This window comes from Microcaecilia unicolor, chromosome 13, assembly GCF_901765095.1.
Source record: "Microcaecilia unicolor chromosome 13, aMicUni1.1, whole genome shotgun sequence".
NCBI classification, from domain to species: Eukaryota; Metazoa; Chordata; class Amphibia; order Gymnophiona; family Siphonopidae; genus Microcaecilia; species Microcaecilia unicolor.
The window spans coordinates 87,068,206-87,092,042 of NC_044043.1; the positions used below are offsets into that span (position 1 = coordinate 87,068,206).

The 23,837-nt window shown below is 46.1% G+C and overlaps 1 protein-coding gene across 1 annotated transcript in view; it reads left to right on the plus strand.

Moving 5' to 3' along the window:
- The first annotated feature begins 5,603 nt into the window (after positions 1-5,603).
- LOC115456845 (trichohyalin-like) overlaps positions 5,604-23,837 on the plus strand; it is a 160,793-nt gene continuing 142,559 nt past the window's right edge. The window contains 2 exon segments of the mRNA XM_030186168.1: positions 5,604-5,669; positions 20,937-21,067. Coding sequence (XP_030042028.1) covers positions 21,019-21,067 — 49 coding nt within the window. The 5' untranslated portion in view covers positions 5,604-5,669; positions 20,937-21,018.

Consider the following 23,837-nt stretch of genomic DNA (forward strand, 5'->3'; position numbering starts at 1 on the left):
CCCACTTAATTCTCTTTGGTTAACTGCCTTTAATTCTGTGACTGCTGATCCTTAAAGTTGCACTTGTGCAAAAAAAACAGAAGATGGCACTGCACAGGCAAAATAAAATTTGTTTTATGTTTCTGAAACCAAATAAACGTTTTAGTAACTACTTATCATTTCTATAGCGCTACTTTATATATGCAGCGCTGTACACTTGAATATGAAAAGAGAGTCCCTGCTCAACAGAGCTTACAATCTAATTAGGACAGACAAACAGGACAAATAAGAGATAAGGGAATTACTAAGGTGGGGATGATAAAATAAAGGTAGTGAACAAGTGAATAAGGGTTAGGAGTTAAAAGCAGCATCAAAAAGGTGGGCTTTTAGCCTAGATTTGAAGACGGCCAGAGATGGAGCTTGAGGGACCGGCTCAGGAAGTCTATTCCAGGCATATGGTGCAGCAAGATAAAAGGAAAGGGGTCTGGAGTTAGCAGTGGAGGAGAAAGGTGCAGATAAGAGAGATGTACCCATTGAATGGAGTTCCCGGGGAGGAATGTAGGGAGAGATGAGAGTTGAGAGGTACTGAGGAGCTGCAGAGTGAAGGCACTTGTAAGTCCATAAGAGGAGTTTGAACTGTATGCGGAAACGGATAGGGAGCCAGTGAAGTGACTTGAGGAGAGGGCTAATATGAGCATAGTGACATTGGTGGAATATAAGTCATGCAGCAGAATTTTGAACAGATTGAAGAGGAGAGAGATGGCTAAGTGGGAGACCTATGAGAAGCAAGTTGCAATAGTCGTAAGTGAGAGGTGATAAGAGTGTGGATAAGGGTTCTGGTAGTGTGCTCAGAAAGGAAAGGGTGAATTTTGCTGATGTAGAGAAGGAAACGACAGGTTTTAGCAGTCTACTGAATATGTTCAGAGAAGGAGAGAGGTGAGTCGAAGATGACCCCAAGGTTACGAGCTGATGAGACAGGGAGGATGAGAGTGTTATCCACACAAATAGAGAATGGGGGAAGAGGAGAGGTTGGTTTAGGGGAAAAGATAAGAAGCTCAGTCTTGGTCATGTTTAGTTTCAGGTGGCGGTGAGACATCCAGGCGGCAATGTCGGACAGGCAGGCTGATACTTTGGCCTGAATTCCTGCTGAGATTTCTGGTGTGGAGAGGTAGATCTGGGAATCATTAGAGTAAAGGTGGTACTGAAAACCATGGGATGAAATCAGAGTACCAAGGGAAGAAGTATAGATGGAGAAAAGAAGAGGTCCCAGGACAGATCCCTGAGGTACACCAACTGACAGTGGGACAGAAGTGGAGGAGGATCCATCAGAGTATACACTAAAGGTAGGATGGGAGAGATAAGATAAGAAGAAAACTCAATGTGGAAACTCAAATGCGTAAAACCATTCTTCCCTAGGGCAATGTTCCACAACCTGATACAATCAATGGTACTAAGCCATGCCAACTGCTGCAACGGAATTTACGCGGGATGCAAAGACCAACTCATAAAGAAGCTACAGACCGCTCAAAACACAGCAGCCAGGCTTCTATTTGGAAAATCGCGATTCGAAAGCACCAAACCCCTTCAAGCTCCCAATCAAAGAACGTATTACTTTCAAAATCTGCACCCTGGTCCACAAGATGCCCCAGGATACATGTATGACCTCATAGACCTGCCAACCAGAAGCTCAACCAGATCATCACGAACATACTTAAATCTTCACCACCCTAGCTGCAAAGGACTTAAGTACAAATCAATTTATGGATCCAGTTTCTCCTATATAAGCACGCAACTCTGGAATGCACTCCCAAGAGTCGTAAAGACAACGTACGACCACCTCAACTTCCGGAAATCACTAAAGACCAACTTGTTCGAAAAGGCATACCCTACCGACCGAACTTAAATGCCTTAACCCAGCAACGCAATGAAACAAAAATTGATAACGAACTCTATATAACTCCTCTTCTCTACGATTCCCTACTGTGTCTGTAATATATTTATCTCACCGACTATAATATCACTCTGTATTTGTTTCACCACCGGAGGTAGCTACTGCCTCACGGTACTATATAAGCCATATTGTGCCTGCAAATAGGTGGGAAAATGTGGGGTACAAATGTAACAAATAAATAAATAACCCAGGCAAGAACAGAGCCCTGAAATCCAAGTGAGGACAGCGTATCAAGGAGTAGGCTGTGATCAACAGTGTCAAAAGCAGCAGATAGATCGAGAAGGATGAGGATAGAATAGAGGCCTTTGGATCTGGCCAGGAACAGGTCATTGGACACTTTAGCAAGGGCTGTTTCAGTGGAATGAAGAGGGCGAAAGCCAGATTGAAGTGGATCAAGAATAGTTTGAGAGGAAAGAAAGTCAAGACAATGGCGGTGAACAGCACGTTCAAGTATCTTGGATAGGAAAGGGAAGAAGGAGGTGGGGTGATAGTTGGAAGGACAGGTAGGGTGCAATGAAGGTTTTTTAAGGAGTGGTGTGTGACTACTCCTTAAACATAAACCATTTAAAAAAAAAAAAAGAAGAAGAAAGTGTCACATATGGATTTGATAATCTAAATCCATTTTCTTTTTACATTCGCTTCTCCTCTTTGAAAATGGTTTGTTGCTCACAGAGTTGCCTTTATTCTGGTGAAAGTGAATTTATTTTTGTTACATTTGTACCCCGCACTTTCCCACTCATGGCAGGCTCAATGCGGCTTACATGGGGCAATGGAGGGTTAAGTGACTTGCCCAGAGTCACAAGGAGCTGCCTGTGCCGGGAATCGAACTCAGTTCCCCAGGACCAAAGTCCACCACCCTAACCACTAGGCCACTCTTCCACTGTTGCTACTATTTGAGATTCTACATGGAATGTTGCTATTCCACTAGCAACATTCCATGTAGAAGTCGGCCCTTGCAGATCACCAATGTGGCCGCGCAGGCTTCTGCTTCTGTGAGTCTGATGTCCTGCACATACGTGCAGGACGTCAGACTCACAGAAACAGAAGCCTGTGCAGCCTTCTACATGGAATGTTGCTAGTGGAATAGCAACATTCCATGTAGAATCTCCAATAGTAGCAACATTCCATGTAGAATCTCCAATAGTATCTATTTTATTTTTGTTACATTTGTACCCTGCGCTTTCCCACTCATGGCAGGCTCAATGCGGCTTACATATTGTATACAGGTACTTATTTGTACCTGGGGCAATGCAGGGTTAAGTGACTTGCCCAGAGTCACAAGGAGCTGCCTGTGCCTGAAGTGGGAATTAACTTTTACCCAAAAAGCAGTTGAGAAACCTAACTAGGACATGTTTAAATTTCCATGGTGTAAATAATCTGAGCTGTTCCAATGGTCTCTTCCCATGCCCACCCATCCATACATACAGTTTTTTTTTGTTAAACTTTCCCCTCTGCCTCTGCTATCATCATGCTTCTCTCCCCCCTCACCTCTCAGCATCTGCTCTTCTCCCCCCATTGCCCGGCATCCGTTCCTCTCTCCCTCCCTGGTCTACCTCCCAGGGCCGCCAAGATGGGGGGCAGGGAGGACAAAATTCCCCAGGCCTGGGCCTCCAAGGGGGGGGGGGCCTGGCACTGGGGTCTCTCTCCTTCTCCTGCTCCCAGGCCACCGGCGCCGCAGTCCCCAGTCTCACCTGCCTGCCCTCGACTCCATCAATAGCCCCCCTCCATCCGCCACTGTGACCAGGCCCCCTGCATTCAAATCGGCAGCGCCTCACCTCCGTGTGAAAGCGGCAGATCGCCTCCCTACGGGCCCTCCCTCACTGTGCCCCGCTCTCGCGGAAACAGGAAGTGAAGAGGGTGGGACACAGTGAGGGAAGGCCTGAAGGGAGGTGATCTGCCGCTTTCACACGGAGGTGAGGCGCTGCCGATTTGAATCCAGGGGGCCTGGTCACGGTGGCAGACGGAGGGGGGCTGCCGACGGGGCTGGAGGTGGGCGGGTGGAGACTGGGGACTGCAGTGCCGGCGGCCTGAGAGCAGGAGAGGGAGGTGACAGTGGTAGGGATTGGGGGGGGGGGCAGCCTTGCCCCGGGCCCGGCTCAGTCTCTCACCGGCCCTGCTTCCTCCAAGCTGTCGCTGGCAAAGATTCCAGTAAGCAGCCTGCGCCAGCCCTGCAGGCTTCCCTCTACTATGTCCCCACCAGTGAAGAAGCAGGAAATTATGTCATCGAGGGCGGGACGTGGTAGAGGAAAGCCTGCAAGGCTGGCACAGGTTGCTTACAGGAATTGGTGCTGGTGATAGCTCAAAGGTAGATGGAGGGCGGGGGGAGGGAGATTAGAGAGAGACGGGCAGATGGAGAGTGGGCATTCCTGTGCTACATTACACTAACCTCTTCCCCCTCCCCTTTTATAAAGCCACGCAGTAATGCGGATACAGCCCGTTCACTTTGAATGGGCTGTGTCGGCATTACCACACCGGCAGGGGTGTGTGTGTGGGGAGGGGGGGGGGGGTAGCTGATTAGCACAGAATTACCATGTGGGCCCTTACTGCCTATAAAATAGGGGATGGTAAGTACTCATGCAGTAATATTTTTAAATGGCAACATTATCACGTAACTATTAATTCGAAAAATGGAAAAACCTGTGCAAGGGCCCCTTCAAGGGTTGTTAAGCCCCAACATGCACTTAGGGCCCCTTTTACCAAGCTGCGGCATAAGGGGGCCAGCGCTGGCCTGTGTTTTCTACATTCGCCGAGGCTCCCTTTTACCACAGCTGGTACAAAGGAAGTCTCGTCTTCCTACAAGCTGGGTGCAAGTAAAGCACTTGCCGTGCGGCCGTTTCATGGGGGGGGGGGGAGCCGTTAACCCACCCACGAGTGGCACTGCGCAATTACTGCCGGATACACTCCGGTGCTACAAAAAAAAAAAAAAATTTTTATAGCGCCAGAAATGCACTACTTCCTGTACAGCAAACCGTAAGCCCACATTAGCCTTACCCAGGGCCACCAAAAGACTAGGCCGGGCCTGGGGCAAGGCCGCCCCCGCCTCTGCCCCCAGCCCCTGCAGTCTACGGTCTCACCTGCCTGCCTCCGCGGCTCCGGGCCCCCTTCATTCAAAGCGGCAGTCGCAGATCGCGTCTCTTCCCTCCCTGTGTCCCGGTTTCCGCGAGGGTGGGACACAGGGAGGGAAGGACAGAAGAGACGCAACCTGCAACTGCCGCTTTGAATGAAGGGGGCCCGAAGCCGTGGAGGCAGGCAGGTGAGACCGGGGACTGCAGCGCCGGCGGCCTGGCGCCGGGCCTGGGGAATTTTGCCCCCTTTGCCCCCCACCTCTCGGTGGCCCTGGGCTTACCACCGCTTAGTAAAAGGAGCCCTAAGTAAAAGGACCCCTTTAAAAATAGTGGGGAACCTTAATTTTAATCCATGCGTTTCTGGACGGGAAGTTGCCACATTTAAATAAGACACGTAAAGCTCCTTATCTTTCTGTTAATTATTTATTTGGGGGGGGGGGGGGGGGAGAGCGCTGAAAGTTACCCCCGCCCCCCCCCTAAAAAAATCAAAGTTTATTCGGGCTAAAGAAGCCCAGTGTACAGAATGCAGAGCCCCGGACGCATCTTATCCGGTAAGAGGCAGGCTCTGCCCTACCCTGCCCTCCCTCTCCCGGGCGGAGCCCAGCCAAGTTCTCTCCGGTCCGGCCTCCGTTTCCCAGCGGCAGCGGCGAGTGTCCGGGGCGGCTCCCGAGCAGGTAACCACCGACCCTACCGAGGGGGACATTGGCGAGGGGAGGGAGCGCGACTAGCAGTGATTTCAGGGGGAGAAAGAAGACAAAGAGAGAAAGGGAGAGGAGAGGGAAAGTGAGGAGGCAGAAGGGATGCAGTGAGGGGAGGGCAGCTTCGGCATGAGAGAGAGAAGGAAAAGGGTGAGGGTGAGTGAGGGGGTGCAGAAATGGGTGGGGGAGGGCAATTTCGGCATGAGAGAGAGAGAAAAGGACAGGGGGGGGGGGGGGGGGGCACGGGAAGCGCAACTAGCAACGACTTGCGGAAAAACAGCAAATTATTTTGTGGTTTTGTGTAAGTAGATCGAAATAAGAGACACCTACTAATCTTTGCCCGGAGAGGAGGGAGAGAGTAACTTGTCAGAAAGAAAGAGAGGGAATGACAAAGAAGGTCAAACAGGGACTGCACAGAACAGAGACAAGGGGGGAAAAGAGAGAGCAGAAACAAAGAACAGACAGAGGGAGCGCAGGAAGGAAAGCCAAAGAGACAAAGGGATTTACAGAGGAGAGAGACAGAGAGGGAAATGAAGCTGAGAGACAAAGGGAAAAAGAGAGGGCGAACAGACTGCAGAGGGGGAGACTGGAGAGTGGGACCTGAGCCCCCTCCCCTTTCAGTCTGTATGTTGAGATCTGTGCGCCTATAGCCAATTTAAAAAAAAAAAAAAACTGGTAAAAATCACTATTAGATTTTTAGTGCGGTTTAATTTTTTACTTCCTTGCTAAAATTTTACTTTATTTCACATGCAGTCATCTAATTATATGCAAAAAGCAGCAAAGCAAAACTTCTCACTGACACTAATAATACATTCAAAGTAAACTTCAAAGTGTGGGATGATATGATATCAGCTTATCAACCTTATCAGCTTCCTTGCACCTACTGGTACTCTATTTTCCACTCTGTATATATTCCCGGAGTTGGTTCTCTCCTGTCCGGTACCTGTAAGCCACATTGAGCCTACTGCGATGCGGGAAAATGTGGGATACAAATGTAATAAATAAATAAATAAATTATGCTTGTAGTCGCCAACTCCTATAACTGAAGTTCAAAGCGGGAAAACAAAAAAAAGTGAAAAAATGAATTTATGTGATTAAAAATGCGATTTCTGGAACAATGAAGTCTTCACATTTTTACAGAGGCATAATCCTAAATTCAGCAGGCAAAAAACAGCACCAAATATGGACTGTTTGCCTGTAAAGATTTCCTGTATTTAACTTCAGAAAATGAAGGAAAATAAAGGAGGGGAGAATCCCCAGATCGAGAAGAAGTAGTGGGAAAGAAAAGAAATAAATATTCTAGACATGGGCCTCCAAACATTTTAGAAACCCAGCAAGCTGACTTAAAAGAAATATGAGCATTCATAGGCAACCAACGCAATTTAATCAAGGAAGTGATAGCAAGATCAAACCTTTTTTTCCCCCCAAATCTGTTTTTTCTCTCTCATGGAAATAGTTAACTTCTGACTGTACCATTATTTTAACTATGCGGGGGGGGGGGGGGGGGGGGGGGGGGGGGTCTGGTCCAGGGGTCCTTGTATCTCTGCGTATCTGATTATACGAGTCACAAAAAGGGCTTCACCCGTATTGCTGGTGCAGATCACAAAAGAAATTGTAACCCTCTGACAGTATGAGACTTTACATAGTAACATAGTAAATGACGGCAGATAAAGACCTGTATGGTCCATCCAGTCTGCCCAACAAGATAAACTCATTATACATGGTATGTGATACTTTATATGTTGTGACAAAGCTAGCACTCGGGGGCCCCACAGAGAAGCTGCTAATCCCTGAACTACGGTTCCCAGAAGCCCTCTTACACCTGGCATTCATTTGATGTGAACTGATAGTCTACTGTTCTAACTTGACGTTCATTGTTTATTCTTTAGTAGATTGTAGTCGTGTTATTATTTTGGTTAGCAGTTATCTGCTACAGGGCCCACCTGAACCCAGGCCCCAGCACAGATCCTCCAAACCTCTCATCCCATTACTGCTGATGGTGGTCCAGCTGATGTCAAAAGTAGAGGCTGACAAATGCGCAAACCAATAGGGAGATAATCTCAAAAAACAGTTTATTCAGAATATTCATATCAATATCAAGTTCCCGACACGGTCCGTGTTTTGGCGCCAAAGCGCCTGCCTCAGGAGTCACAATCAACTTTCTTGTCACATGGTGTTTGCTGATCGGTTGGCTGTTCCTTTGTTCTCTCTGTGGATTAACTTGCATACATAAAGGAATTCAAGCCTATCAGCTTCTTCTCAGAGAAAGTTGATTGTGACCCCTGAGGCAGGCGCTTTGGCGCCGAAACACGGACCGTGTCGGGTCCTTGATATTGATATGAATATTCTGAATAAACTGGTTTTTGAGATTATCTCCCTATTGGTTTGCGCATTTGTCAGCCTCTACTTTTGCTGTTTTGCTTTGACTTTCCGTGGAGGCTCCTCCTGTCTTCTTGGATTTGGTCCAGCTGATGTCGTCATGTTTCTATGATGTTTGCTGAGGTTCGTGAACACCAGTGAGCTGCTTCTGTTTTCCAAGATGGTGGCTGTGAGGAGGGACCTCCAGTGTTCCCTCAGGACCATGTGTCCAAAAAGGGAAAGGAGGAAGGGGTATAACAGATTTGATGGTTGTCTGGTCAAGAGCCTCCCTTTGGTGGGTATGCCCTGAAACTAGGGGAATCCCATCTCAAGGGCTCCCTCATTTGGGAATCCAGTGCTGATATGTTTACTTTCCATTAAAAATTATAGGGACAGGCTTATGAACCTCAACATGTATACGCTGGGAGAGAGGAGACATGATAGAAACGTTTAAATATCTCAAGGGCATTTATGTACAGGAAGAGAGCCTTTTTCAAATGAAGGAGAGCTCTGGAATGAGGGGGCATATGACAAAGTTAAGAGGGAATAGGCTTAGGAGTAACCTAAGGAAGTATTATTTCACAGAAAGGGTGGTGGAGGCGTGGAATGGCCTCCCAGTGGAGGTGGTGGAGTCGAGGACTGTTCCAGAATTTAAAAGGCATGGGATAAGCATGTGGGATGGCTTAGGAACAGGTAGAATTGGGGGTTACAGAGGATGGGCAGACCGGATGGGTCATATGGCCTTTATCTGCCGTCATGTTTCTATGTTTCTATTAACATCAATAAAATTAAGGTGACATAGTTTCAGTGGTAATTCAAAAGTAAAAAGAAATCCTGTTGATTTTAGCACAGTTTGCAGCACTGGAAAGTAAATCTGGATGTAGCTTTGAGGCCTCCTGGTGCAGTTCGTGGGTCACTTGCCTACTGCACCCATGACCTGAATTTGAATCTTGCGCTGGGATTTCTGTCAGGTAGCTGGCAAACCACCCCACTGATAGACTGCCAAGAAACCATCATGTAATTGATGGCTTCCATAAGTCATTTATTTATTTATTTATTTGTAGCATTTATACCCCGCTCTTTCCTGCTTGATAGCAGGTTCAGTGCGGCTTACAGAGTATGGTACAAAGTATCACAGAGACAGTGCAAAGTATATTACAATGTATAACAGAGGTAATACAAAGTATGGTACAATGTGTCACAGAGAAACATAGTTATATAGGGTGGGACAATAGTGAAACGTGGGGAAAGGATTGGAGTGTGGGTAGTACTGGTGGTATGAGTTTGGTACTTGTGTATAAGGGACGATCTTTATCTTTACAATGCATGTTACAATTGGAAACATTTGTAACACATACTTCCTGTTTAGCCCTGTGCTGTGCTGAGGTTTCTGTGGTTTGTTATAGTGGGTCAATGCATAGGAGTATCTTCTTCTAAGGTGAACTGCTCCCTCGTCCTCCCTGGGTCCTTTGAAATTGGTTTTACAGTTTGCCTGGATCCTGAATTCAGGATTTGGAATCGGTCCCTTGGTCTGAGTTACTGAAACAAGAGCCACTGCTTCAAGATCATTATCCAAATGTTTGTGTAGATTGGGTTAAAAATATTTGAAAGGCTGGAAAGACAGCCTTGTATTCGCTCTTTCACCCCCATCCCCCCCAGGAAAGGCTAAAAAAAGATCTGAAGCAGCTAGATCAGATTACGTTTATACGTTTGTTTTTCCTTATATGTTGTTTTAAACCAAGTTCGCCTTTCGGTATTTCTATTATCTTCAGATGGAATCATTTGTAACAAAGACTCTGATCTGACTTCATCCTTCATCTGACCTACGGGTATTCATGCTAGTAAGAAATCTGATTGGCTACTGCAGTGATGGATTTTCTAGATGCTTTTTCAAACTTTTTTCTTATGCAGAAAATCTTTGAGGTTTTCCTTCATTTCAACAGTTAAGAGAACTGTAAGCAGAAGGACTGAATGTCAAGGAACATTCAGGATGAGGAAGGCTTGAATTGTTGAGTTGGAAGTGTGGAAAAAAACAAGGCCAACAATCAAGCTGTAAGGGCCCCTTTAACTAAGCCGCGTAGGCGCCTACGCGCTCCCAACACGCGGCAACTTGGAGTTCCCGCACGGTTACTGCCTGGCCCTTGTGTTAATTTCAATTTTGGTGTGCGTCCGCTAGGCCGTGTAAGTCTGCCCAGCACTATCCCCACTTCCCAACCACCAGCCCCACCTCCCACCACCAGCTCTGGCACAGACCGTTTAAGTCTGCCCAGCACTATCCCCGCCTCCCGCCACCGGCTCTGCCACCCACTCTCGGCTCGTAACCTTGGAGTCATCTTTGATTCCTCTCTCTTCTCCTCTGTGCATATTCAACAGATTGCCAAAACCTGTCGTTTCTTTATCTACAACATTAGCAAAATTCGCCCCTTCCTTTCTGAATACGCTACTAAAACCCTTATCCAAACCCTTGTCACCTCTCGTTTGGATTATTACAATTTGCTTCTCACTGGTCTTCCAGTCAGCCATCTCTCTCCTCTCCAATCTGTCCAAAATTCTGCAGCACGACTTATTTTCCGCCAAAATCGTAATACCCACACTAGCCCACTCCCCAAGTCACTTCACTGGCCCCCTGTCCACTTCCGCATACAATTCAAACTTCTCTTACTGACCTTTAAATGCATCCACTCTGCAGCCCCCCATTACCTGTCCACTCTCATCTCTCCCTACATTCCTTCCCTTGAACTCCGCTCACTGGACAAATCTCTCTTGTTGTCCCCCTTCTCCTCCACTGCTAACTCCAGGCTTCGATCCTTTTCCCTCGCGGCACCTTATGCCTGGAATAGACTTCCTGAGCCTGTACGTCTAGCTCCATCTCTACCTGTTTTCAAAGCTATGCTGAAAACCCATCTTTTGTTTGTTTGTTACATTTGTACCCCACATTCTCCCACCTATTTGCAGGCTCAATGTGGCTTACATAGCGCCGTGGGGCGAAAGCCTCCTCCGGTGAAGGAACAAATATAGAGTGATGTTATTTTAAATGAAATAGATATGTACAGACATAGTAAAGAAGCATAGAGAGGGAAGTTACCTGCGTATAATTTTCCTTCCTTTAGTAGCAGAAGAATCATCCAGGAACTGGTGGGTTGTGTCAATCTACCAGCAGGTGGAGATAGAGATTAAACTGAAGGCAGTGATAACCAGACGGTCAGCTCCTCCTTCACTTCAGTATCTCTCTCATCACCAAGCAGAATCAGACAAGAAACCAGGAAGCCTTCCTCACCAACCAAACACAACAGAAACTCATCATTAAGACTTAGAGAAACCACGACCGCAATTGACTCTTCTTCAGTGGTTTCTGTTCTCTCTCATTTTTTTCACCACTGCTTTTGGCTCCTAGCCCTCCCCTTGTTCCTTCTCACACAGTACTTCCCTCGCCCTTAATTGTCTTGTCTGTCTGTATTTTAGATTGTAAGCTGTATTGAGCAGGGACTGTCTCTCTCTGTGTCAGGTGTTCAGCGCTGCATGCGTCTGGTAGCGCTATACAAATGCTAATAATAATAATAGTACACTACCGCAGGCCATTTTCAGCATGCCTTTGGAAAAGGGCCCCTAGTATCGTTTTTTCTAGTACTAACCTAGCCTGTTTCTGGTGCTCCAAGGATTGGAATTTTTTTGCTCTGGGTGGCGTCACGAGGAGGTCCAAATTTAATTTTTATCTCCTTTTCCAATGGAAAAGAAGGCGTATGAGATTGCTATGTGTGCGTTCCACCACAGATGTGCTAATTCAATGGCTCCTGAGGTAGATTTCTACCCTGGTAAGTCAGCTGCTGGTAAAAAGATGAGTGGGGTGAGGTCATCAGAACCAGTGCTACCATCAATAAGGAGTCGGCAAGCGGTGCTTCTTACCTGTTGCTTCCTTATCTGTTGTGTCTTCCTTTCAGTCAGAACCACACAGGACGCCATGCGTGAAAGTTTTGAAATGGATTTATGTTACAATGCATTTGCTTGCTTAGGGTCCACCAAAGGGGTAATGCTGTTCTGCTAATAAAGTTTGCATTTGGTGTAGTGTCTGCACCAAATTTTCAGGATATGGGTGTGGGAGAAGCATGAGGATGTATGTGTGTATTGTGGATTTTTTTTTTTTTGAAAGGAGGGAGTGGGATCCATGGATTATACATGTATCAAAAAGTAGGCTTCTTTATGACTGGCTGGACCTTATTGTGATTTAAGTACAATGATGGCCAGAGCCCCTCCAGTTTGCTTTCTTCATTAATGAGTTACGTAGGCTGTTTTACAGATGTGCCATATTACTGGAGTAGCATCGTGCAGTCTGCATCATGGTTGGTTCTATCAGCCCAGACTTCTATTAGCACAGCTGAAACACTTAGGGCCTGATCTACTGAGCTTTGTTTCCTTATGATCCCTTAATGCCATGTGAGATGTCTTCAAACACACTTAAAATTTATGACCGGGCTGCAAGTTGCTACATTTGCATCTGCCATATTCTTCCATTAAATAAGAGGTTGAGATTAAGTTAATCCCCTCCACATTCAAATGTAGTTCAGTGCTTTGTTGTTTCTCTCCTGCCTGGCAGCCCATCCCATACAAACAAAATGTGTCAGTGTTTAAACCAGGGTTAAAACTGGCTTCAAGTTCTAGGTGCCCTTTAGATGTGACTGTATTACACCTTTGCTTATTCATTTCCATTGGCTTCAGGTACATTTTAGGATTATGTTTAAATTGTTGGTACTTGTCCCATCTTGCTTCTTCGGTTGTACCCTACGTACCAGAAAGGGTCTTAAGATTCCTATCAGATCACAGGGTTGTAATTCCTAGCCCCTCAAGAGCCTATTGGGAATCGACTCACGAAAGCTTTTTTTTAAATTTTTGTTTTTGGCTTGGAACAAATTAATGTTATCTGTGCTGAGGATTCCATAAAGAAATTTTAAGTTTTGTTAAAAACTCATTTTTTTTTTTCTGAATGCTTTTGGTGTAGAAGAGCATCTGGTATGATAACAGGGACTTGTTGAAGGTTATCTGTATGTAGACATTTTTATTGAGCGAATGATAATCTCTTTGTATGAATGGGTTAGACACTTTTCTATTATTGTTTAATGAAGTTCTTTTCTTAAATATTTTATCTTGTAAACCACCGTGATCTGTGGAAGCCTGGCGGTATATCATCATCAGATTTTAATAAAATATAAGCTATTAACTATAAGGGAGGAGGGGAATATGGCACTGTTATATAATTAAGACCATATGAGTCATCTGTATATAGCTGGTTATGTGAAAAAAACATTAACAGAGATGTCAAGGGTGAACCATCCCAAAGAGTGAGATTTTTCAGACGGTACATCCAGGGTATAAATCTAGAATGATTTAAGTGTAGTATTGCTTTGCAAATGAAGCAAACATCCTCTGAAAGAATACGGAGTGGAGGAGTGGCCTAGTGGCCTAGTGGTTAGGGTGGTGGACTCTGGTCCTGGGGAACTGAGTTCGATTCCCACTTCAGGCACGGGCAGCTCCTTGTGACTCTGGGCAAGTCACTTAACCCTCCATTGCCCCATGTAAGCCGCATTGAGCCTGCCATGAGTGGGAAAGCGCGGGGTACAAATGTAACAAAAATAAAATAGATACTATTGGAGATTCTACATGGAATGTTGCTATTCCATGTAGAAGGCTGTGCAGGCTTCTATTTCTGTGAGTCTGACATCTTGCACGTACGTACAGGACGTCAGACTCGCAGAAGCCTGCAGGGCCACATTGGCGATCTGCAAGGGCCGACCTAGTGGAATAGCAACATTCCATGTAGAATCTCAAATAGTTGCAACAGTGGAGGAGTGGCCTAGTGGTTAGGGTGGTGGACCTTGGTCCTGGGGAACTCAGGAACTGAGTTTGATTCCCACTTCAGGCACAGGCAGCTCCTTGTGACTCTGGGCAAGTCACTTAACCCGCCATTGCCCCATGTAAGCCGCATTGAGCCTGCCATGAGTGGGAAAGCGTGGGGTACAAATGTAACAAAAAAAATAATACAGACATAGTGGGCTGTGGGGAGTAATTTGGATAAACATTTTGAGCTGAAAATTGTTTCCCACCCAGTAGTTAAAGTAAATACATTGGTTTCAGATCACATGTACTTGCAGTCAAGGGAACAGAGACAGGACAGGGGGAAGCATTAGGCAAAAAGGTGTGCTCCGATTTCTTCCTATTGGTTGGACCATATGGTTTACCTCTCTAAGGGGCCCTTTTGCTAAGTAGCGGTATGCACCGAATTAGCACTGCGGCCGGAGTAGTGCAGGTGCCCAGCGGTAATTCTGAAGTTGGCGCACGCTGTTTCCCTTGGTAGAAAATAATTTTCTTTTTTCTACCAGAAGGGCATTCCTGGCGGTAGTTGGCAGCACAGCAACATTGGCGCACCCTGCACGATTACCCTGTGAGTAGCACGTGAGCCCTTATCGCTAGGTCAGTGTGTGATGATAAGGGCTCAGGCAGTAAATCGCCGCACGCTATTTTTAATTTTATCACACGGCCATTTACTGCCCCGTTAAAAAAAAAAAGCTTTTTTTTTCCCAGCCGTGGTAAAATTGACCCAATTTCACGTGTCCACACTACCACAGGCCACTTTTTACCGGAGCTTAGTAAAAGGAATCCTAAGGCTTCCCTCTCGTGAAAGTAGTGATCAAGATGAGTAACATACATAGTAGCATAACATAGTAAATGACGGCAGATAAAGACCTGAACAGTTATTACCTCTAAAGAGTGATGTTGTAGTAGTCCTTAATCGCTAGCGCTCAACCTCGGCTGCGTACACTAAAGTTCCTTCTGCTTTATAGATTATAAATATCTCAGTTAGTTTACTTGAAGTTTAATTTTTCCTAGATCTTGGATCAAGTATTGTGGACTAAAATTTATTGAGTTAAGTTACCTATATTTTTTTCTTCTTTCTTGTATTTTTCAAATATTCTAAAAAATTTATGTTTATTGCATAAATGTAATTTGTGAAAATTTCATAAATAAAAAATTTAAAAAAAAAAAAGACCTGAACAGTCCATCCAGTCTGCCCAACAAGATAAACTCATTTTACATGCTATGTGATGCTTTATACCTGAGTTTGATCTGTCCTTGCCATTCTCAGGGCACAGACCGTAGAAGTCTGCCCAGCACTCTTCTTGTACTAAAAGTTCTGAAGATTCTGGAATCCTAAAGAGTTACAAGATTCCGGAATCCCAATTAGTAGCAACATTCCATGTAGAACCCCAAATAGTAACATAGTAACACAGTAAATGACGTCAGATCAAGAGCTGAACGGTCCAGCCAGTCTGCCTATTAAGATATATTCATTTTACTTGATATGCGATACTTTATATATATACCCGAGTTTGATTTGTCCTTGCCATTCTCAGGACACAGACCGTAGAAGTCTGCCCAGTATTGCTCTTTACTAAGTTCTGAAGCTAACGTCAAAGCCCCTTAAAATGTACACTCCAGCCCATCCCTATCTATTCAGTCACAATCATGGCATAGACCGTAGAAGTCTGCCCAGCTCCCGTTTTGTTTCCCAGTTACCGGCGTGCACTGGTACTGAAGCTCTGGCAGTGAGAAAACTTTCAAATGAGTGTGACGCACTCCTAATGAGTGAGACTGAACATCACTGCGTTCTACAGGTTGAACTCACAGCATCGCTGTACACATACCAGCTTTGTTGATTAGCTGAAATTAATAGCTGACCTGCCATCGTCTCTTCCAACTAAGGATGATATCGCCTGCTTTGGGAGCTACCCAGACACCAGACAGCAAACACTGTCTACTGGGCCTTGGCATACTTAATGTTCATGTTGTGCTTTTCCTGTTTAAGTGAGAACAGATTTTTCCAAATTTTGCGCTTGTAAAATAAGCAGCATTGCCACTTAAACCTTCCTATGCTCCCTCTCCAAAAAAGCTGTGAAAACATTGTCTTTTTCCTAGAGCTGGTAGTTCTCATCATTTCTGAGGGAAGGAGTGTCATTGTCGCATCAGACTCCTTCCCCTTGAGTTTTATTTAGTCTGGAATATTGTCTGCAAACATAGTAACATAGATAGTAACATAGTAGATGACGGCAGATAAAGACCTGTACGGTCCCTCCAGTCTGCCCAACCAGATAAACTCATAGCATAAAGTATGATGGGATACTATGTAAGTACCTATACTTGATTTTGATTTGTCCTTCGAAGCCAACACCTTCAGAAGGTGACCTCTCCACAGGAGAAACGAAAGCCAAACAAAGCGAACAGTGGATCCAAAAAAAAATTCCTCTCTCAGATGGTGTTTCTTAAAACAAAGTCTTTATTCAAATGAATAAAAAGCGACCTGACACGAGTCGTGTTTCAGCCTTAAAGGCCTGCGTCAGGGGTCGCATTTGATGTGCTGCGAAACTTGGTAACCGAAAAAAACCCCTTTTTTTTCCGATTACCTATTTGGTGAACCACGTTTGACAAGAAGGCTCCGAGTTTTGCAACACCATCTGAGAGAGAAATTTTTCTGGATCCACTGTTCACTTTGTTTGACTTTGATTTGTCATGATCAGGGCACAGATCGTAGAAGTCATGGCTGCCGAGGAGGAGGGGGCAAAATTCCCCAGGCTCGTCTCCGAGGGGGGGGGGGGGCGGTGCTGGAGTCTGTCTCTCTCCTGCTCTTGTTGGGACCCGGTTGATTGTGTTAACATGATAACCCGGTCCTGGCACACAGGAACAGGTGAGAGATAGACCCTACTGTCGGGCGTCCCTTGGAGGCTGAGGAGGAGCAAACGCACTGACGCATGAAGGTGGGGGCGGGGATGGTGGCGACCTGAGCAAGTGAGGGGCAGTAGCGTCCCGAGTGGGGAGGGGGGCGGCTAAGAAGGTTAAGGAAATTTGCATACATAAGCGTTTGGGCTTTCTTGGATTGAAAATGGTCCGGCCGATATTCAAGCTGCTGACCGATTAAATTGCTTGGTCAGGGTTAGCCACCAATTTTCAGTTACTCTTAACTGGCAGAGTGCCGCTGAATTTGCGGTTAACACCTAACCCAAAGCTGACTATGTTGGGGCGTTCTGGAGACGGAGTCAGCACTTGGTTACTTAAGAGCTGATATTCAGCCCTTTAGGCCCAGATTCTATATATGGCGCCTAAAAAAGCTGCACGGAAAACATTTCCCATTAAGCATATTCTATAAGCGGCACCTAGATTTAGACGCGGTATATAGAATACGCTTAGTCAATATTGTATATACTGAAGCTTAGCAGAGATTGGGTGGCAGAGCCGGTGGTGGGAGCCGGGGCTAATGGTTGGGAGGCGGGGCTAGTGCTGGGCAGACTTCTACGGTCTGTGCCCTGAAAATGGTAGATACAAATCAAGGTCAGGTATACACATAAAGTAGCACATATGAGTTTATTTATTTATTGCATTTGTATCCCACATTTTCCCACCTCTTTGCAGGCTCAATGTGGCTTACATCATGGATGATGGAAATATATAAGAAAATAGACATTTAGTTTTACAGAAGGATCTTGGGTAACATGATACTGATAAAGCATGATAGTAATATTACAAGCAAGTATTATAAGACAATTCTGGATATATGTGGAGGAGTTCACATTTGTTGATCTTGTGGGCAGACTGTATGGACCGTACAGGTCTTTCTCTGCCGTCATCTACTACTAGATGAGTGGTAGATACTTGGAATACCCTCCCGCGGGAGGTGGAGGAGATGAAAACGGTAGCGGAATTCAAGCATGCGTGGGATAAACATAAAGGAATCCTGTGCAGAAGGAATGGATCCTCAGAAGCTTAGCCGAGATTAGGAGGCGAGGCTGGTGTTTGGGTGGTGGGGCTAGTTCTGGGCAAGACCTCTACGGTCTGTGTCCTGAAAATGGCAGATACAAATCAAGGTAAGGTATACACAAGAAGTAGCACATATGAGTTTATCTTGTTGGGCAGACTAGATGGACCGTGCAGGTCTTTTTCTGTCATCATCTACTATGTTTACTATGTTACTTTGTTACTACGACTACTACTACTAATCACTTTTATAGCGCTACAAGGCATACGCAGCGCTACTATATTACTATGATATCTCAGCGCCTAAAACTATGCGCCTCCATTTATACCAATGAAAATGTGATGTAAATACCAATGCATAGATTTAGGCGCAGAGGGCCATATTCTATAAATACGCATGTAAATTTCAGAACACCCATGAAATGCCCATTTCCCCGCCTATAACCACTCTCCTTTTTATCTGTGCACGTTAGACGTTAGGCACATTGCATTACAGAATACGCTTAGCGAATTGTGCATGTACATTCTAATTATTGCCAATTGGTGCTCATTATTGCTAGTTAAATGTTATCAATGCTAATTAGCTTGTTAAGCCAATTAAGTTACACTTTGTTATAGAATACGCTTGGATTTTAGCGCAGATCTCTAGGCGCTATATAGAGTCTGGGGGTAAGCGGCCAGGTTTAGCACATAACTGGGACCACATAAAAGCCTGTCTTAGCCGGCTCAGAAATAACTGGATATTCGAAGCTCGGACAGGACCCGGCTTTGAATATCCAGGGATAGCCAGTTGAAATCAAAGCAAGATTGCTAGAGCTTTGAAAATATACTGGATATCTTCCGAGCTGCTAGACTAGGTTTTAAGATATGTGGACAGCATAATACACAATGGTAATTATTTTTAATTCTTTCCCCCAGGTTAAGTATTGTAGTGGAATAGAGTTTTATAGATTTGAAGCATGGCAAAATTCTTCCTCATGCTGAGTGCCGTGTAGTCAAGAAGATGCTCTCAGGTTACCATGTTTTAAATTCTCTTTTCGTGCGTTGAAGAAACCTTTAAGGCTGTGCTTTTTGAGGCAGGCTGTGATATTTCGCTGGGATGATGGTAATACAGGAAATGTTTAGCAGAACTGTACTTGGCAATTTGGAAAGGAAATGGAATCCTTTCCCATTCCGGCCTTCCTGTGAGTCTGAGAAGAAAGAGTCTCTTCCCCGTTTACTGGCGGGCACAGCTGGATGTTTGCCTGCTTCAGGAATTGCTCAAGCCCTTCCGTCCACAGGGTAGAAGTCTGGGCAGGTTTGGATTTCTTTCTGAATCTGTGGCAGGAGCCAGGGAGCTGGAAAAAAAACCTAAGAGGTGTAATGAAAAGAGGGATTGGAATGGTGTGAATGAATGAGAGATGTGAAGCAGTGGGTCATTGTTATCTGATCAGCCTTAGGTTAGGCTGAGATAGTTAATGGCGCAGAATGGCAGAGTGGAAGGATTTGAGGGGTCCTTTAATTAAGCCTCGGTAGGCTCTACCAGCGTGCAGTGCCCCCCCCCAAATGAGACTACTGCCAGGTAATTTCAGATTTGGCGCACGCCCATAATGCATGGATGAATTATGTATTTATTTCCTGCTACGCGCGCCAGTTCCGGCGGTAATCGGTACTTGGCACACGCCGACCGCATGTGTAGCGCGTGAGCCTTTACCGCTAGATCAGTGGGTGGTGTTAAGGGCTCAGGCCAGTTTTGGGCACGCGCTGGTTTCATTTTTACCGCAGGCCCTTTTCCCGTCCCGTTAAAAAAAAGCCCTTTTTTTTAGATGCGGTAAAAACTGGCCCAGCGTGCGCCCAATACACGCGCCTACACTACCGCAGGCCACCTTTTACCGCTGCTTAGTAAAAAGGCCCCTGGACGCCCTTTTGTTTTTAATGTATGTCGGATGGATACACCAACTTGTTTCCTCATCAAACAAGTGTCTCGTGCATCCAGTCCACATTTATATATTTATTTGTTATTTGTACATTTGAGATCTCGTGGCTCAGTGGGACTGAATGCCCCCCAGGACACCACTACTTGCCATCCTAAGCAGTGCCTCTAGACAGGGCGTCTTTTCCCTGAAGAAGCCCCATTGGCGAAACGGGTCCATTGGGGATGCCCGAGTTTTTGTGTTCTTTGAACACAGTGAATTTAGTAAATTGAGTGTATTCGTTATAAAAAATTACAAAAATTTTGTTCACACCACGGGAGGAGGTTGGGCTAAGACCAATGATTGATATATGGTAATCTATCAAAAGCAATCCCAGCAATTTGGCTGATTATCACCTGTCTGAGGTCTTCCCCCCCCCCCCCCCCATTTATTTTCCTGCATATCTGTTTTGATCAGATCCGCTTATTCTACTGTTGTTTTACATTTGTATCCCACATTTTCCCACCTATTTGCAGGCTCGATGTGACTTACATAGTGCCGGAGAGGCGTTCACCAACTCCGGTATGAACAAATACAAAGTTGTGTTTTGGTAGGATGAGGTTCATGAGAAAAGACACGTTAGGGAATTGTAGAGCGGAAGAGTTGTGTTGTGTCCGTTACGTGCTTTAGTTTCGCTGTGACTTGAAAGCTGTTTCTTCCTGTCCCGGGTTATTTGAGACTGTTCTGGAGAACTGACTTTCCTCTTTTGGTGGAGAATAAACGAGCAGATCAAAGTGACATCCAAAGGATTTTATTAGAGATACCGTATATAAGAAAGTTGGATGTCACTTAGATCTGCTCCTTTATCCTCCACCTTGGATCTTGCAGATGGCTTGCCTTGTTGTTTTTTGGAACTGACTTCCTCGGACAGGTAATTTGCCTGCTTGCCTGGGGATGTATGGCACAAGGGCAGCGCAGGGATACAGCTGGGGCATTTCCCTGTTCAAGTTCCTAGAAAGCCTCGACCGCTGTTTCCACTTTCACAGTTTGCTGTGCCAATGTGTGTCCAGGGCATGGTAAGACCCGTTATTATGTGGTTGTGGAAAAAGTATAGCTACTGCATGTTTGTGTTTAAAGCAACCGCTTAAGTGAAAAGAGACACAGGACATTTCCATTGGTATATATTTTGTCTTCACAGTTGGTTGACCCTGAGAGCTCATTGCGTCTAAAGGCGCTGGGTGAAATTGTTGCCAGTGGAGGATCAGGTTGTGCTTCAGAAGATGACAGAGACTGAGATCGACGACTCGAGCCTCCATGGTGTGCAGGAAGGTAAGGTGTACTTTGTGGTGAGTGAATCTGGACCTCTGGGTATACAAACCTGTCTAGGATTAAGGATATCCCTAAAGAATATTCAAGAGCGAGATTTATATACTCTTTGGCCTTCAAAACTGATTTGTTTAGATCAGGGCCGCCGAGAGGGGGGGACAGGGGGGGACAAAATTCCCTGGGCCCAGGCCTCCAGGGGGTGGGCCCGGCGCCACCGCCACAGTCCAGCCTGCCCGCCCTCCCTGGCATTGAACTTAAGCACCTCACCTTCGAAAGCACAGCAAGTAGCAGCAGACCACTCCTTCCTTCTGTGTCCCGCCCTCGCCTGACATAACTTCTGCGAGGACGGGACACGGGAGGAAGGAGTGGTCTGCCGCTGCTTGCTGCGCTTTCGAAGGTGAGGCGCTTAAGGTCAGTGCAGAAGGCCCGGGGGTGGAGAGAGGGCGGGTGGAGGGGAGCCCGACGACCTCGGTTCGGGGGCGGGGGGCGGTCTTGTCCCGGGCCTGGCCCAGTCTCTCGGCGGCCCTGGTTTAGATACATTGATTAGCCTGAAAAAGAGATGGGATTTATGAACGGCTGACACTGATGATAGTGTTATTAAAAAAAAAACAAAAAATTACATTCCCCACATTCATATTCTTAGATGAGAGATGGACAGTTCTGGAGAGCCACTGACCATTTTGTTTTTCCAGGATACCCAGAATTTGCAAATTTAGCTGGGTTCCTATGCACTCATATTTGATAAAATATTTGTTGTGAACCCTGTACTTTGAAATAAGATCTGTCTGTACCGCTCGGGGCTGGGGTGTATCTGTACCCTCTGATGGCTTTTCACCATTTACATCAAAATTCACATATGATATTTTTAAACTTTATTTTATTTTATTTTTTTAAGACCTGAGTTATAAGCCTCTGAACTCATTTGATTTCTCTCTCTAGGCTTTTCTTTTTTTTCTTGTTTTTATTGAGGATAAAATGAAGACTTTTTTTGCCAATGAACTTTGTTATAAGTTACTGACGGGGCCTTTTACTAAGCTGCGGTTAAAGGGGGCCTGTGCTAGCATCAGCGCGTGTTTTTGATGTGCGTTATGGGCCGCTTTTTACCACAGCAGGCTTTCCGTTTTTGGGAAAAAGAAATGGCCGTGCGGTAAGCAGTGGCGTAGCCACAGGTGGGCCAGGGCCCACCCATTCAGGGCTCAGGCCCACCCGTTTAGTGGTAGCTGGTGGGATCCCAAGCTCGGCCAGCTGAAGACTTTCTCCTGACGGTAATGAAAACGCTACTGTCCACGATACCTGCACCTGCGCATGCTGCTGCAGACTGACAAGGTGAAAAGAAGCATTTTTCCACCAGCTGAGATATTTTTGGGTGGTGGTTGGGGGGGGGGGGGGGAGAACACTTGGTGCCCACCCACTTCTTGCCTAGGCCCACCCAAAATCTGTTCTCTGGCTACGCCCCCGGCGGTAAGTGAACCACTTACCGCATGGCCACTTCGGTGGGGAGCCCTTTGGTAAGGGCTCCTGCATTAACCTTGCAGTAACCTGATTACCACCGGTTGATTTCCGGCAGTACAAAAATAGGACATACAGTAGTACCTCGGTTATCGTCGATTTCGGGTTTCGGCGATTTGTTTCTGCGAAAATTTTGTCTAGGATTTCGTCGGTGTGCCCACGTGACCTCGCTGCTAATTTTGCGAAAGCAAAGGGCGACCCATGCGTTCTCCTGCACAGTGTGACGTTGTTTCTCGTTGTGTGAGCATCACCCCGCGCGTCTAGCCAAACAGTTCCATTGCTTTCCAGTGTTGATTCTTATGGAAATAATTGCCTCGGTTTTCGTCGGTTTTGGATTTCGCCGATTGTTTTCGGACGGTTTATCGACGAAAACCGAGGTATCGCTGTATTTTTGTAGCGCTGGAAATGTCGCGCGCTAGGGGGTCGGAACTACCGCTGGGCTCCTGTGGTAGTCCAGCGGAGGTCCAGATTGGCGGGAGGCAAGCCCACGGTGAGCTTACCGCTGCCTAGTAAAATGGCCCCTGAGTATTCTATTCCTCAAAGCTGTTAGCTTTGAATCTCACTTGTTGAGGTGCTCTGAATTTGCACTCGCATCCTGGGAGGACGATATGTGCTGCTGGCAATCTGAGGGGCCCTTTTACAAAGGCGCGCTGAAAAATGGCCTGCGGTAGTGTAGACGCATGTCTTGGGCGCGCTCAGAATCATTTTTCAGTGCACCCGTAAAATGTTTTGCCGAAAATGGACGTGCGGTAAAATGAAAGTTGTTGCGTGTCCGTTTTGGGTCTGAGATCTTACTGCCAGCCATTGACCTAGCGGTAAGGTCTCACGTGGTAACCGGGCGGTAATGGTCTATACGCGTAAAACGCCGATTACCGCCCGCATGCCAGAAAAGAAAAATATTTTCCCACGCGCATAGCAGACGCGCGTCAAAATGAAATTACCGCAAGGGCCACGTGATAGCCGGGTGGTAACTCAAAATTGATGCATGTTGGGTGCGCGTAGGCGCCTACTCAGCTTAGTAAAAGGGGCCCCTTTGAGCCTAAAATCTCCCCCAGCCAATGCCCCGGCTGCTTGTGAGACTCTGGAAAAGGCAGATCTATCAATATTTTGTTATGGACTTGACTCATTTGTGCAGTGAGGAGGGGGAAGGGAGATGCCAGGCATTTTATCCCAAACATCAGGGGAGAGCCTTTGTCTATGTAAATCCTGGGATGTGCTCAAACATTTGTTCCTTTCCACCTCAGACACTGAGACCAGGCTGGAG